Here is a 15,225-nt window from a genome sequence, read left to right on the forward strand (position 1 = left end):
GTTTCCGTAGTGTAGTGGTTATCACGTTCGCCTCACACGCGAAAGGTCCCCGGTTCGAAACCGGGCGGAAACATCGTTTTCGAGTCCTTGTGGCGCAGCGGCCGTTGGGATGTGAGCGAACAGGATATAAATTGATGTTATGTGGTTCAGCTCTGATGAAAACTGCGAACTATAAACTCAATGATTGTTTAGTTATTTTTATTTATTTTTACTGAAACAAACAAAAAAATCAAACACTATGTTTCCGCCCGGTTTCGAACCGGGGACCTTTCGCGTGTTAGGCGAACGTGATAACCACTACACTACGGAAACCTATACATTGACGTACACATGAGATATTTTTACAGCTGACAACAAAATGAAATGTTGCCTGAGCGTTTTGATTTTCAGTGACGAGAGCTGGTGAAACATGGTGATATTCTCATTAAACATCCGGTTAGGACGTCGGGCCGTCGACGTCGAGAAAGTTGATAAGAAGAATTGTGATATGAGAAGAGCATGTGAGTTTCCGTAGTGTAGTGGTTATCACGTTCGCCTCACACGCGAAAGGTCCCCGGTTCGAAACCGGGCGGAAACATCCCTTTTGTACCCGATCGACCTCATGAAGGTCGAATGTTTTTCTTTACTGTTATTTAGAGATAAGTTCTTCATGCGAACACTCACCAGAACTCTCCCAACCTCAGGCCGGAGACTGTTATTGAATAAAATCTGTACTGTAACCTGCATTAATGTATCACTCCTCGTTAGTATAGTGGTGAGTATCCCCGCCTGTCACGCGGGAGACCGGGGTTCGATTCCCCGACGGGGAGGAACATTTTCGCACTGATATGCATTTTTTTCTTTACAGCCTTATGGAAGAAATTAAGGCGCAATAAGGTAGGAATGACTTTTGACTTTGAAAATACACGCTGCACGTCACACCTGAATCAGGAACTGAAGCTTATAGCAGAGCGAGTAACAGTAAATAAATTAGTTCTAAATGTAGGAGAGAAAGAACGTGTGGCATTCGCTTCAAAACGCTCATTAAAATCCCTCTTTACACTTATATATGTGGAAGATTCGTGCACAGTTATTCAATGAAATGATTCGTACAAGCATTAGAAAAGAAAAACCCTACGGAAACTAAAACTAAAAGCCCTCCAGCAGGTAACTCAGCTTGCTCACAGAATGAACACATTGTTCTCCGCACTACAACCACTGATGATAATATTCACTGTAACAACAATAATGATGAAAGAAATAATAAGTGTTCGATGTCTTCAATCACAGGAACAGGAGTCTGACTGTGGAGTCAGACCCTAACGACGGGAGACCTCGTGAGTCCGGTGTCTCCCGAAGAGAAAGCTCTGAGTATGAGAACATTTTAACAACAAAATAATAGAAACGTACACGAGGCCCATTATTATTAATACTGTCCGTCCCGCAGAGATGAGGTTATATACAGAGCTCTCTCTTTTTCAGCAAAAGATGTAGAAACCTCTCCCACCTCATTCAAACTCAAAACTCTGACGGTGAGTTTTCTCCCCATCGTCGTCTCTGTCATTTGGTCTGGAGGAGTTTCACACACACACACACACACAGATTCTGCATTTTGGTTGATTTTTATTCAGCCTGTTTTCAGAAATTCATGCAGGTTATTACCAGAGGAAACAGCGATAAAACACAAACCGCAGGAAGTGTGTCAACGCAGAGCGCTGCTTTCACAATAAAATAAACCCGCTCAGCCAAACACACGGAGCTTTATGGATACGAGAGTGTGTAAAACCAGACTGTATGTGGTCCAGGTGTGAACGGGGCTCCCTAGTCCAGTATGTAGATGTTCTCCTGAACCGGCCTTCTCATCCGGATCTCGTAGATGATGTGAGGAGGTTCCTCAGTGGAGAAACTGGAGGAGAAAAGTTAACAGACACTCGTCAAACAGCAGGTCTGATAGACACAAACGGGTCTGGTAGATTCTGGTGAGATGTTTCAACCTGGCTCGGTCCAGACGGAACAATCGTCCAAATAAAGACTGAACTTTGGTTTGAGTTAACGAAAGGGTCCGAGAGGCTCATGTAAAAGTCATAACGGTACTTAACTCGATGAGAGGATGATAAATGGGTTTCACTGTCGTATCAGATTCACCGTCTTAGTTTAGCGTGTTAGCATGCTAGTAGGGCTGCAACAAGGATTTTCGTCATAGATAAATTGGCAGATTATTTTTTCTACGAATTGTTTCAATCACGAAATGTCCAAATTGTGACAAAAGGCCCATCGCAGTTGCCCAGAGTCTCGTTTCGTTCAACCAACAGTCCAGAACCAGGTTTATGTTGAACTCACCAGCCGGTCTTTAAGGCTCTTCTGTATATTCCACCTGGAGAAGAAAATGAGATTTGAAATTGAAAAATCATTCAATCGTACAAACAAAATCCACGAGCGGTCCAGACCCGCGGTGCGAGTCGGGAACAGAGAGACCCCCTTTCCTCACCGGGGGAAACGCACTCGTTTGACGTAATTATAGCGACTTAATCTGAACGAATCTGGAGTTTGAATGTGAAGAAATACCTGTAGTCAATTTAATGCAAAATGAATAATCTGTTCACCACCAACATCATCGTCATGGCTGTGAATTGACTGACAGGTTTTTGAGATCTAGACGTTTCCTCCCTCGTCTCTCTGAAGGTTTCTGTCCAGGTGGACGTCCCCCGTTAGAACACCTGGTGGTGAAGCGTCACCTGATCTCTAGTCTGATATCCCAGCGGCCGTCGCCTGCCGGATCTCCCCGTAGTCACGGCGATTCGTTGTAGAAGGACGTGTTTTAGTCTCTAGCGTCATGTGGTCTCAACCGAACTGGTCTTTATTTCTGCTCTGATGACTCATCACTGACGGATGAATATTAGGGTTTTCTAACGCTCGTGGTTCCTGTAACGCGACCGCAGACTCTGCTAGATCCGTTCTGTCGTTGAAATCAGCGGGAAACTCTTCTTTTTACTCTTCTGTGAGATTTTTTTGAGTGAAACTTTCCCACACAGGAAGCACAAATGACAACAGCCTTCTATGGACATTTTAGGGCTGTTGATCCTCCTAATGGTCAAATCCCATCAAACCCTCCTCATGAACAGGTGGGATTCATCCGCCTGAAACCGGCGGTTTACAACAGGTTTGGTGCCGTTAAGAGGGTTTGGTGACTCCGACTCTGGACATTTGCACAAACAAACCTCACAGAAACAAACCTGGATTTTGAGACAACGACGTGTTCAGGTTACAATAAAGGACAATAATGGTGAATGCCCTGGTGTACATTGTGTCCATTGGTCTGTCTGACGTGGAGACAGCGAATGAAGGACAAGGAGAGGGGACGTACGTTTGAAGGCCAGCAAGAGGAAAACTGCCGCCAAGACCAACAGCACGCTGAGGGAGAGAGAGAGGACGGGAACATTGATCTGAAGGGAGAGCGAGGGTAGAGAGTCCTCCACCTGACACACAGAGAGAGAGGGGGGGTTGAGTTTAACACCTAAATTTCCTTTATATCAAACCCTAAATGTGGCCAGACTGGATTTGTGTCGGGGGGGGGGGTCGTAGTTACTCACGGCGACGGGGTCGGAGCGCAGCAGGGTGGAGTTCCTCCTCAGAAGGTCCAGCTGGGACGACAGCAGCGTTTTCCACTTTACTGCACAGAGACAGAAAAACGAGTCAGAACTTTAACTTCTGAGTTAAAGTCTCGGTTCTGTGAGTGTGAGCTGTACCCGCCTCAAGTTCTCGGTTCTCAAGGGAGCTTGGATCCTCTTCATTTGGTATTTGGCCCCAAAGGCTCAGAGGCCTGAAGAGCATCCAGCTCAAAAAGACGCATAACAGCCGCTCGTCACGTTCCTCGTATCAGACAGAAAACAGAGGGATTTCTGGGGAATCTTAACCTTAATGCAGTGCATGCTGGGAATTACGCCCCAATCGGCAACGACATTAAAACCAGTCACTGGATTTAATGCCGTGGCCGATCAGTGTAAGTGGATGAACTAACGATGTTTCTTAATAACCTAGTTTGACGAGTTGGCGTTCGGTCGGCTGAACTCGTGATTTTAAGTTTTTAAAATTGACACTCGAACCGGACAAACTGATCTAATTACACCGAGTCAGTGGGAAGAGAAGCGTCTGTTCGGTTTAACGTTCTGTGGGATTTTACAGTGTAAAGGATAAAGGGAACGCCAAGTACATCCCCAGCTAAAGAGCATGAGTTAACAAAACATGATGAAGATCCAGAGTCTTCAGGACTCACTTTCACTGAAACGACAGACTGTTTCGATTTGCTGCCACAATTTTTGACTTTTACTTTAAATGCTGATCGTTTCAGATTCTAAGGCCAAACAATGTTATAATTGTCACACCAACGAATATAAGTTGCAGTTTTTATAGTGCACACTAACATTACTGCTGAGCTGTGGTTATCAAGCGTCTCGGAATCTCAGACTGGTTCGACCTCAGGACTTCACTCCTGGTTTTCGAGGTTTTTTAAACAGAGCTTCTAACAAACACAGTTCACCGCTAAAGACAAAATGATGATTAAAGCTGCATTTTAGTTGCACCAAGACTCTGACTCTTCGACCATCACTGCAGCTCAGAATAACATGAGAGGACTGTGATGAGAACTGGAAATAAAAACTGAACCTCTGTTTGTGTTTCCATCTAATCCACACTCTGTTAAATATTCCTCAGGATCATAAATGCAACATTTCAGTCAGACACAAACCACTTTTCTCCTCTTCTCTGCTCTGGCAGCAGGAACAGTCTGACGTCACTTTAACTTTTTATCTGAATAATTTGTTCATAATCAGACAAAAAAGCTAGAAGACCAGCACAAAACCTGGTTTATGGCTGGACCACATATGGTCAATGTGTGAAATTGAGGACTTGGTGGTGAGACCGCTGTAAACAGCTACTGTATTTGCCTTCTTCCTGGTGTCAGCTGGTTTCAGCCCTTTACCTGTTCGCTTCTCTCGTGCTCTCTGTGTTCACATATACAGCAATTTAATCCATCTGAATTCTCAATAAAGCTGTTGTCATTTACATGTTTGTCTGTTTCTGTTGTCAGACGACGGAACAAGGATGAAACAGTGACTGAAACGTGGCCCATTGAGACGACATGTTAACCAGCAGTCACTTCAGAGCCATTTCCAAGCTGCTGCTCTGCTGCTGAAATCCTGGTTTTATAACCGTGACGTCGTCTGACAGAGTCACCAGACACATGACAACGGCTGAGCTGAGATTTCAGGTGTATTTACCTGTAAAATGATCAGTCAGAGAGAAAGTTAGAAGCTCATTCACGTCTGTGTCGGCTGAGTCAGTTGAATGAGACGCGTAGAGACGAGTGTCTGGTGAGGGAAAGACCGACCTCGCGCTCGCGGGTCAACACCGGCGACGCTCTTCTACGGAAAGTGGCTAAGGTTTGTCCGGGAAGCCGGTAGATTTGTCGCTTGGTGCTTTTGTGAAGAAAAGTCGCTAAAGGGTCTGAATAGTCGTTAAATCTAGCAACAAAGGCGCAAGTTGGCAACACTGTCTGTAAACACCCCCGATGACGTCATAGAAACTGTTCACGCCACTTAATTTTAAAAGTGCAATGACCGGGGGAAAACTTTATCACTCAGCCACGTGACGTTTGTTTTGCTAGCGTTTGTGTTCCAGTCAAAACTTACGCACTCTGTCCTAAACACATTCCTACATAAGAATTCCAGCACTATTTGTAAATGACGTCGAGTGTTTCTACCGCTCCGTCTGTTCTACTGATGTGATGGTGTCGGTGACATTTCACCTCGTTGGATATCAGGCGTCTGCCGTCAATGTGACCCAACCCTCCCGCAGGTTTCACTCTTTCATCTCATTTCATGTTAACCACTTCAGTCACGGTCCTGAAGATGTTTCCCCTCCTCTCTCACATGAACACACTCGTCGCTGGATCAGAAAAGCCAGAGTTAACAGAACCCGCTGGTGATCCAGCTTCATGAGACGAGTTATTCAGGATCCTCAATGTTAGACTCAGCGAAGCAGGTCGACCAAAGAGAGCCAGACTAGGTTGGACCTGCTTCACGTTTCAGACACCTGGTCACACATGGAGCTGTTTGTTTGTATCTCGGTGAGTCATGTGACCTTTCTGATCAGCCAGCAGGTGTGGCTGAACCTCGTCTCACCTGTGGAGGCCGACAGCTCCGTGACTCGATCCGTCATTGTGGTTGTGGTCATTGCCGGAGGAGGAGAACTGGTGGCCGGAGCTGAGAGGGAGAAACCAGATTAACCTCATATTTAATCAGATTTACAGTGCTGAGTTTAAGTGCCAACATAATACCAAAATATTGCCTCACATTTCTGAGCATGATAATAACTTTTAAAATATGTAGTAAGAAGATAAACAGAAGAATGGTTTAAATCAGGAAATACAGTTTATGATCAAAGAATAAATAAAAACTAAAGAAGTCACAGAAAGACTCAATTAGATGCAAATTCGCCGTTTGTGGTAAAAACCGAGGCGAAACATGAGAGTTAAAAATTGTTTCAACTTCAGCCAAAAAAAATTGAGCATATCAAGTAACTTGAGAGGAAAAAAAGAAAGACTGGAGGGAAACAACAGGAAGAACTGGGGCCAGATCCATGAAACTGTGTGTAGATTCACAACTAAAGCTGTATGTACACACAAAGATGGAAATATCCACAAGCTTCCTTTTGATCCGATTTATAAATCTGCTTCTGTTTCATGAATCTCAGTCAGTGTGGAACTGGACGCCTATATGAGGACGTGATTTCCACTTCCACATTCGGACATAAATGGAAGTAGAAACGGACTTAAACACCTGTTTACATATTGAAACTTGACGAGAAGAACGGGGAAGAAGAAGTGCAATTCTGTGTAAACACAAGAACAATTAGCTAACATTAGCATTGCAGCTGTTTCCTCACCAAGAGCTTCAGCCATCGTTGCGTTTACAAGACCAGAGGTCAGACTACATCCTCTGAGCAAAGCTACTGTTTCGTCCTGAAGACACACTGGATTCACTGGGACTCACTATCACAGAGTGATGCTGCGGCTAGCTGGTTAGCATGCTAACTTCAGTAGAAGAGAAGAAGTGATAGAAATGGAAGCAAAGAGAGTGAACACTTGCGTTGGCTTCCACCGCTGGAGGCGGCTCTTCGTGAGGAAAGGATGAAGTTTGATGTTTAATTCAAAGCATTTTTCTAGACTGGTCAGTAAACAGCTGCTAATGCTAACGTTGGCAATGTAGCAATAGCAAAAACCTATAAATAGCACCTTTAAAGTATTTTTAGTAAGGATTCCCTTTTTGTGTTGCCAGTGTTTTCTTGCTGGGACTAAACATTTCATAATAAAGAGGCTGCAAACTTTGGAGGATGCTCACATGATTTGTCAAACTCAGACTGTTGAAGCCTCGTGTGAACCTCAGATAAACTTTGGAAACTATTTTTTCAAGAGGAATGGATTTTGTTGCTGTCTGTTGTGAAGAAAAGTGTTTTGATTGAGAATTAATAAATATGAACCTGTCCTTTGACTGTGCATGTGGTGCTAAAGCGTCGTCCGGCTCACCTTTGACCACTCTCAGGTTCATGATCACCTTCTTGTCGTTGAAGATACCGTCGATGTCCACCCTGCAGCAGTACGGCCCGCTGTCCGTCCGCCTCACGTTCAGGATGTCCAGGTCCATCTGTCCTTCCAGGACGTCCCCCGTCAGCCGGTACCGGTCCGCCACCTGCAGCACCACGGTCAGGGTTAGAGCGCCGCTTTGATTTGAAGCCAGAACAGTGTCTGATCAATGAGAGCTTCAAGTTTGATTAAAAAGTTTGTCACCTAAAACTAAAACTAGACTAAAATGTCCAGAAAACTGACTAAACATGAAAAAGATGAGGTTGACTAGATATAACTAATCTCAGGACTAAGACTAAATCTGACAAAATTGACACTAGGGCAGAATCACATGACGTAACCTGACCTTGGAGATGACGCCATTCTCGTCCGTCTGCACCAGGATGTTGCTGCACCAGAAGGTCCCGCAGCCGCGACCCCAGCAGACCCGACTCAGACCGAAACGCTTCACCGAGTACTGGCAGGACAGAGAGGCCACGCCCCCCTCCGGCACTTTAAAAGAGGAAACGGGCGAAAACTGTCCGCCTGCAGCACAAAGACACACGGAGGACAAGGAATTCTTTACTCGTGTACACGTGAGAAAGCAAACATCGAGACCCAGCAACGCGCCACCGTCAGGAGCTCACCACAAAACGACCACATAGAGACAAAGCCTTTAAATTTCCCTGCTTTCTGTTTGTCGATCTGTCGACAAATCAGCATTGAACAGGAATGATCATGACTGTGATGAAGATGAAGGTGGTCAGTCTGCAGCTTCACTCTGAACTCCCACAGCTGAAGTCCTTCCCCTCAGAGTCGAAGCAAACGGCCTCGTGAGCTTCTTCCAAACTCGGACTTCACGGCATTTCAGAGCTCGGACGTCAGAGGTTTGTGTCTCACCTGACAGGACGAAGAGGGCGAAGATGAAGGTCTGAGGCGCTCGACAGCGGTGAGGCGAAACGGCGGCCATCCCGAGAGTGTGTGTGTGTGTGTGTGTGTGTGTGTGTTCGCTGTCCAGTTAGACGACAACAACAACACAGTGTGACTCTGTGATGGAGCCGTGTGGGGGGGCAATGAGGGAGGGGCAAGAGACACACTGTGTGTCTGTGTCCGTTTGTGTGGTTTAATGTGTGCGAGTGTGTGTGAACGTCTCGATGACGAAGTCTTCTCTGATTCTGTCTCATATTCTGAATGTCTGCTGTGTTTTAACCCTCTGTGGTCCCCACATTCAACCTCACACCACTCCCCGACCTTTATGAAGGAGCCGTCACTTTTTAACGAGTAACTTCTGCCCCACATCCAGCCGGAGGCCTCGCTGCCAGCAGCAGAGGGCTGAGGGAGCGGCGGCCGTAGCAGGCTACCGGGCGGTTGAGGCGGAGGGTGAGGAGACACGGGGGGGGGGCTGACTGACCGACCACTGCTCGGCATGGACGGAGACGTAGGGCTGCTAGTCAGAGCTAACAGCCATGAGGAGCGGCTGCCAGACTCTCTGAGTCCCTGCTGAAGGACTGGAGGTCTGGTGAGGAACATTTATGTCCCTATGGGAGAGACGCCGTGTTGTAGCTGAGTTGGCAGCTCTACGACGAGAGGCTGCGCTCCACCGTGTCCGTGCGGATCGGAGACCCTGTTACCCGAACACAGCACTGTGCAAACGTTTCACCAAACGGTCTTTACTGAGAGTAAAGTCAGGGTTTTTCTAAAGTAAAGTCATGAATAGTTTTTATTTCTCAGTGAACTTCATCGAAAGTGCAGTAAAGAGAAAAAAAACGTAAATCAGATCAGGATTTGCTGTGACCCCCACTTTGCCTCTAAACCGGCAACGGTTCTCCTCAGTGCATCACATAGTTTTCCAGGTTCTTGGCCGGTAGGTTGTTCCAGGATCTTGGAGAACCTGCCTTGGTTCCTCTGTGGATTCAGTCTGTCTCAGTGTCTTCTGTCCCTTCATGTGGTCCCAGACTGACTCCATCATGTTGAGCTCTGGGCTCTGTGGGGTCCAGACCACCTGCTGCAGGACTCCTGGTTCTTCTGGTCTCTGAAGTTAGTTCTCTATGACTCCGGCTGTGTGTTTGGACTCGTCCTGCTGCAGAATGAACAGGGGACGATCAGACGCCTCCTGATGGGACTGATGTTGGTGAAGAATCTCAACATCTAAAGTGTCTAAAACAGAGCGCTACACTGCAGAGAAATCTAAACCCGGGTCGAGCCGCGCTCTGACACTAGATCTGCATGAAAAAATGCAGCCAGTCCGCTGATGCAGCGAAGCCGACACAACGCAGGTCATCCAGCAAAATGCCGCAGGCCCTCGCTGCTGGTAGATTAGTTTGGGACAGGAAAACCATATTCTTGCTGCTTCTGCTGTAAAAGTCTGCCTGTGCACTCTGATTCTGATCCTTAACGGTTCCACCTTCATCTGAATACGGACAGTTTTGGGACTTTTAAGGTTTAATATGAATGAAATGAAAAGTTTCTGTCCACTGGTGAGCGGAAAGAAAAACCGAAATAAAACGACTTTAAAAGAATGAAGAGAGCAGGAGGAAAGCAGTGTGTTTACACTGATGGAAGGAAATACCGAGGACAAAAGGACCTTATCCGTCTGTAACACACACACACACACACACACACACAGAAACACACACTGTCGCTGGCCGCGTGGCGACGTCGCAGTCGCACAGAGGAGTCATTATTCACATCAAATATTTCTGTTTCCTTCACTTCGTTTTTGTTTCTCCCCAAACTGACAATAGAAGCATTTAGACGCTGCATTTAAATGGACCCAGTGTATCAGGCTGCGTAACAGTCCAGATTGGTGAGTCCTCTTGGTGAGAAGCCGAGGAGGTTTTGTTGGTCGCGGTAATAATTACGCTCTGTACTAAATGTTGTTGTTTGTAATAAAATAAAAATAAGCTGGTTTAGTTTATGGTGTAGACACAAGAATGACAGGGATTAAGCTTTACCCACAAATAAGAATTTATTTTTGGTACCAAGAGAATCTTTCACACACTGAAAACTTTTTTTGTTTAGATACCATGTCAAATATATTACAATATATATAACATTAAATCAAATGATAGGTAAAGATGTCGCATAATTAAAGATGTTACAGGCAGGAAGAGGTGGATTTTTGAGAGATGTTGTAAAGTCACAAGGGTTTTGCGGTGAGGATGATGAGTTGGGTTCCTGATGCACCAGTCTGTCCTCGGAGTCGGGTTCAGCCTCTGGTGGATCTGCAAAGACGAGACATGACAACTTTTCAACGAGGCTTCGTAGATACAGAGGAGCCAGGGGTTCTTACAGCCAACCGGCTTTATCACTCAGAACACAGCGGTAGGTGTTGCCGTTATCTGCAGCGCTGAGGACAGACCGGTAAACGGAGTCTCAGGGCCTCAGAGTGGAGGCAAGTTCCAATCAATCAATCAGTCGATCAATAATCCAGAACCGAGAGCTTCCGCAAGCCTCTTGTCAGCTGCTCAGAGGGAAACTGATTGGAGTCAAAATAATTTCAGAAGAAAGTCGCATTTTTATGAAAGTAACGTCATTTTGAGACAAAAGTCCTGATAATTCATCAATGAAGTCATAATTTTATTGGGGGCAGTAGTAAGTAACATTTCTTCTTAGTTGTCACTTTAAACTTTAATTAATTTGTTTTCTTAATCGAACTCTGCCGACTCCTCTGCAGCGAGTTGTTAAAAAACCAGAAATCCAAATCACCTGTACAGTCCCCATGGGACATGATGTCTCCGAATGCAAACGCTACTCGCTCCAGTAAAGGTTTTAACAACTAGTGAGAACAGGGGCTTCCAGAGCGCAGATATTCTACATGTGCATACTGACATTTTCTCTGCAAAACTAAAGATCCATAAAGCAGCATTTCACTCTGCTGGGCAACGTCATTTTTCTAATCTGATTATATTTACATAATCAACCCCAGAGTGCTTGTCCACACAGTTGCTCGCCCTGTTGATCCTGCTACAGATCGCAGCAACCAGCTCGTTGCTTCCAAACGGGAGGAATTTGCAGATTTTGTCAGAGAGACGGCGGCCGCCGTCAGGTCCAACATCCGTCGCCTACAGAACGCCCCAACAGCAGAAGGAATGCCCAGGAAAGTAGAAGCAAAACCGACGGCTTCCACTTGTGCTCTTGACTCCAATCCTACGTCGTTTTTAAAAACTGTTTTTAGTCCATTGTCCGAGGAAGTCCATTTAAGACCGTGGTCTAGATCCATCAACACCGGGTAACTACAGACCAACAATTGAATCGTTTTCTCAACTCAAACAGGAAGTTAGAAATGTTTCAGTCTGGTTTTTGGACTCATCACAGCCCTGGTAAAAGGACTCAATGGCATTATAGGATAAATCCACGAACCAACTCAAGCTCTAAAAACGTCTCGATCTGGGCGCAGCCTTCGACACAGTTGATCACCAGATTCTTTTCGATAGACTCCGGGGTTGAACTGGACTGTCGGTGGCTGGTTTGCCGCCTATCGTTCTGGCAGAGAGTTCGACGTAGCACCAGATGAAAATTTCTCCAAACGCTCCAAAATAACTTCAACCAGGAAAGACGTGAATGCAGAAACTTTTTGCCAGAAAGACTCCGGCGTTGACCCCATCAACTACAGAGATGTATAAGGACAGAGCCCTGTGAATAGCAGCCAATCAGAGAGCCCCAGACTGCCTATCCAATTGTTTAACTTTAAGTCTACGTTTTGATTAAATTGGCAGAGCAACATTTATGTTTCAGTGAATTCAGGTGGTTGTGTAATAACAAGGAGACTATTACTTTGGACGAATGTCGCTTCTCCAAGCTGTTGGCAGCACAAACTGAACTGTGTCCCCTCTATCGTATTGAGGTGGAGGCAGAAATCTCAGAGACAGATGTCTACAAACCTGCACGCATGAAACCCAAACCACCTGATCGGACAGACACCACGAGAGCGAAGAATCAAAAACGGTTTTTGTTTATTTCGTTGTTTTTGTCATTTGTGTGAACTGACCCTTTAAAACACCAGTACTTTCCCTCCCTGCCAGCAGGTCGACGGACACAGAAAAGACACCGACAGACTTAGTACCTGCTTGCTGTGGCCCTCCAGCACCTCCTCCACGGGGAAGCTGAAGCGGTATGAGCCCAGCATGGAGGTCTCCTTGAAGGCTGGGGAGGTGGCAAACTTCCCCAGGAAGCTGGGTTGCATCAGGTCCTGCACCTCTGTCCGGTCTGGGTAGTTCTCGTCCAGGAGCCTCGTCTCAGCTGACGTGATGTCCTCAGGTCTCACAGCCAGACTCCACCACTGCAGAGAGTTCTTGCCCAGGCTCCTGAAGCCACTATCCATCCGGGTTCCTTCTAATCCAGCTCGATCTGTGTCGTGTTTCAGATGAGATACACAAATCTCAGGTCGGGGTATTCTGGGATGTTTTCTTTGAAGAGGTACTGGTTTTTCAAGTTTTGAGCCTCCACTTTCAAATCATTCAGCTTCAAGTGTCGACCTTTATCAACATGTTCAGTGGCTCTTCTCCGGTTTCTTCGTACCTCCATGGTCGGATGGGAAGTGATGTAGATCAAGACGACAAATGACAAGTCTCCACTGTCTCTGTTTGAGAGGAACGATCTCAGATCTGTGACGACAGCAGGGTTGTAGGAAATGAATTTACACCAAACTCACAGCAGCAGTTATGGACGTGGTTTACACCCACAACCGCCGCACTTCGTGCCAGTAGTTCATGCTATGCCCATGGCTGGTGTGTCGGTATGAACATTTGTTTTTTTAACTTAGATTCATATTACAAAGTGTGAACATTTCATTTGAATTCTCTCTTTGTTTGATTTGTTTAATGTAGACATTTCAAATATTTCACATTTCTGTGCCTTGCTACCGATGAAATGTTGTTTTATCTCAGTTGTACTTGCGGATTGAAAGGAGAAATGAATTTTGGCCTCGGAACTGGGGAGTGTGTTTACTCGGTAGGTGTCATGCAGAACAGAACATGACCAGTGTTTTTGTCACGTGTGCCGAACAAGCCTTCCTATTCTGTCAGTGATTTAATGGTTTATTGGTTATTTTTCATTTTTTGCAAACTTGCTTAATTGACACCTGAAACGGAAACTTATTTTGGCGGGTGTAGAGACCCATTTCAGAGAATGTTAGAGACGTTTATTCTGAAGGTTTCTGCGGCCGGAAGTTGCTAGCCTGTTGCCGGTGACACGGAGCGAAGTCCCGCAGCTTTTTCCTTGAAAAACCGAAACACAAAGTGTGTGTGTGTGTGTGTGTGTGACATTAAACCTTTCAGAGCAACGGTAGAGAGGCGACACACGTGGCTCAGAAACTGATAAACAGATTTAAAGTCACGTTTCGCGTTAGAGCCGACTGAAGTTCGTGACTAACGTCTGCTAACTATGGTGCGACACCTGAGTAGCTGCCGAAGCTAACGGGATTAGCTCCTCAGGTAAACCCCAGCTAAAGGTGGTCAGATGGCTGTGAAGGGGAGCACCTGGTGGAGTCGGCCTGGGCAGCTGTAAAGGTGGGTGCTTGACGGTGTAAGCCGAGCTAACTGTTAGCCGCGGGGCGTTAAGGTCTAGTAAATCAGTCCAGAAAAAAACGCGAAACTCCATTGAAAAATCTTGAAATTTTGCTCTGTAGCGGAGATGAATCCTGGTTTTTAGACGCCGAGTCTTTGAGCTTATCCACCAAGTAAACACTTGTGTGTCCATAAAATGTGATAGATAGGAGTAAGCCAGTGGGCAGTGGTTGGAGAAGTTCTCACTTAAGTACAAGTACCGGTCCTGCGGTGAAGATAATGGACCGGGCTCATTAGTTGTGGAAGTGTAAACCTGGCCGAGTTCACCCTCCTGTTACATTGCAGCTATGTCGGACCCGTTTCTGCTTTTGGGTCACTTTTTGACCAGTGTGTGTGTGTATATACTGTACACACTCAGCTGGCAGCTTGGTAGGAACGCCCAGCTCAGACCGATGCAGTCTCATACAACAGTCCTGAAATAATCCTCCTTCATCAAGGTCATAATGTCCAGCTCGCGTTGAAACTGTGGAGGCTGCAGTTGAACTGCATTCTGTTATACTGACAGGTTTTTGTTGTGCTGCTGCTGGTGTGTTTTATTGTGTCCACCGCCTTTATATCAATGAGGGGAGGCTGAATAACAGAGAGACCTTTCTGTATAATGCCGCACAGGTCAACAGCAGCACAAACTGCAGTTGTATCAGACTGCGGTAGATTTAGCAAGGTGTACCTAATAAACTGCCAGCTGAGTGTGTGTGTACGATTGTTATATTATTACTGATGAAATCATCTTTTCTTTTGTAGGTTTTTGAGGTGGATCTTATTTTTAACTATTTAATTGCTCCCACTAATGATTATTTTATTACTATTATCATTATTATTACCGTCGCAATTACCCGGCGCTCAATCACATTCTGTTTACTTTGATTTAAGACACGGAAAAGAAGCAAACCATCCTATTTTAGAAGCTGGAACAATGAAATGTTTACTGTTGAATCGTAAAATATTTTACGATGCATCATATTAAAAGTTCTTCGTATGTTTGGTATGTAAAATTTGTAAAGTAACTGCAGTAAAAAGTACAGTTCTTCCCTCTGAGATGTAGTGAAGTAGAAGTATAAAGTG

At 45.5% G+C, this 15,225-nt stretch overlaps 2 protein-coding genes and 4 non-coding genes across 9 annotated transcripts in view; 4 read left to right on the forward strand and 2 right to left on the reverse strand.

Moving 5' to 3' along the window:
- trnav-cac lies at positions 1-73 on the forward strand. The gene has a single exon. It is a non-coding gene; the product is annotated as a tRNA-Val (tRNA).
- A 166-nt stretch (positions 74-239) lies between these two features.
- On the reverse strand, positions 240-312 carry trnav-aac. The gene has a single exon. It is a non-coding gene; the product is annotated as a tRNA-Val (tRNA).
- A 192-nt stretch (positions 313-504) lies between these two features.
- On the forward strand, positions 505-577 carry trnav-cac. The gene has a single exon. It is a non-coding gene; the product is annotated as a tRNA-Val (tRNA).
- Positions 578-737: 160 nt separating this feature from the next.
- trnad-guc lies at positions 738-809 on the forward strand. Its single transcript has one exon. It is a non-coding gene; the product is annotated as a tRNA-Asp (tRNA).
- Positions 810-1,753: 944 nt separating this feature from the next.
- On the reverse strand, positions 1,754-8,567 carry timd4 (T cell immunoglobulin and mucin domain containing 4). Its single transcript, XM_040150977.1, has 8 exons — positions 8,498-8,567; positions 7,965-8,143; positions 7,562-7,724; positions 6,159-6,239; positions 3,570-3,649; positions 3,344-3,455; positions 2,320-2,353; positions 1,754-1,885 (listed from the first exon to the last, which is right to left on the reverse strand). Exons 1-8 carry the CDS (start codon positions 8,565-8,567, stop codon positions 1,801-1,803), a joined length of 804 nt encoding a protein of 267 aa, XP_040006911.1. The 3' UTR covers positions 1,754-1,800.
- A 5,169-nt stretch (positions 8,568-13,736) lies between these two features.
- Positions 13,737-15,225, forward strand: part of pgap2 (post-GPI attachment to proteins 2) — a 31,015-nt gene continuing 29,526 nt past the window's right edge. For 2 of the 4 annotated variants that reach the window (XR_005709236.1, XM_040150415.1), the window contains exon 1: positions 13,737-14,106. The gene's annotated coding sequence lies outside the window, so the exon portion shown is untranslated. The remainder of the gene's footprint in view (positions 14,107-15,225) is intronic. The other 2 variants (XR_005709235.1, XM_040150414.1) reach the window with 1 other exon arrangement.

This window comes from Xiphias gladius, chromosome 17 (genome assembly GCF_016859285.1).
Source record: "Xiphias gladius isolate SHS-SW01 ecotype Sanya breed wild chromosome 17, ASM1685928v1, whole genome shotgun sequence".
Lineage (NCBI taxonomy): Eukaryota > Metazoa > Chordata > Actinopteri > Istiophoriformes > Xiphiidae > Xiphias > Xiphias gladius.

Coding starts and splice junctions, on each gene's coding strand:
- timd4 (XM_040150977.1), bottom strand. CDS start 8,567: ATGGCCGCCGTTTCGCCTCACCGCTGTCGAGCGCCTCAGACCTTCATC. Junction 3,650..6,158: donor GGAGCTGTCGGCCTCCACAG/GTGAGACGAGGT, acceptor GTCTCTGTGCAG/TAAAGTGGAAAACGCTGCTG. Junction 3,456..3,569: donor TGCGCTCCGACCCCGTCGCC/GTGAGTAACTAC, acceptor TCTGTGTGTCAG/GTGGAGGACTCTCTACCCTC.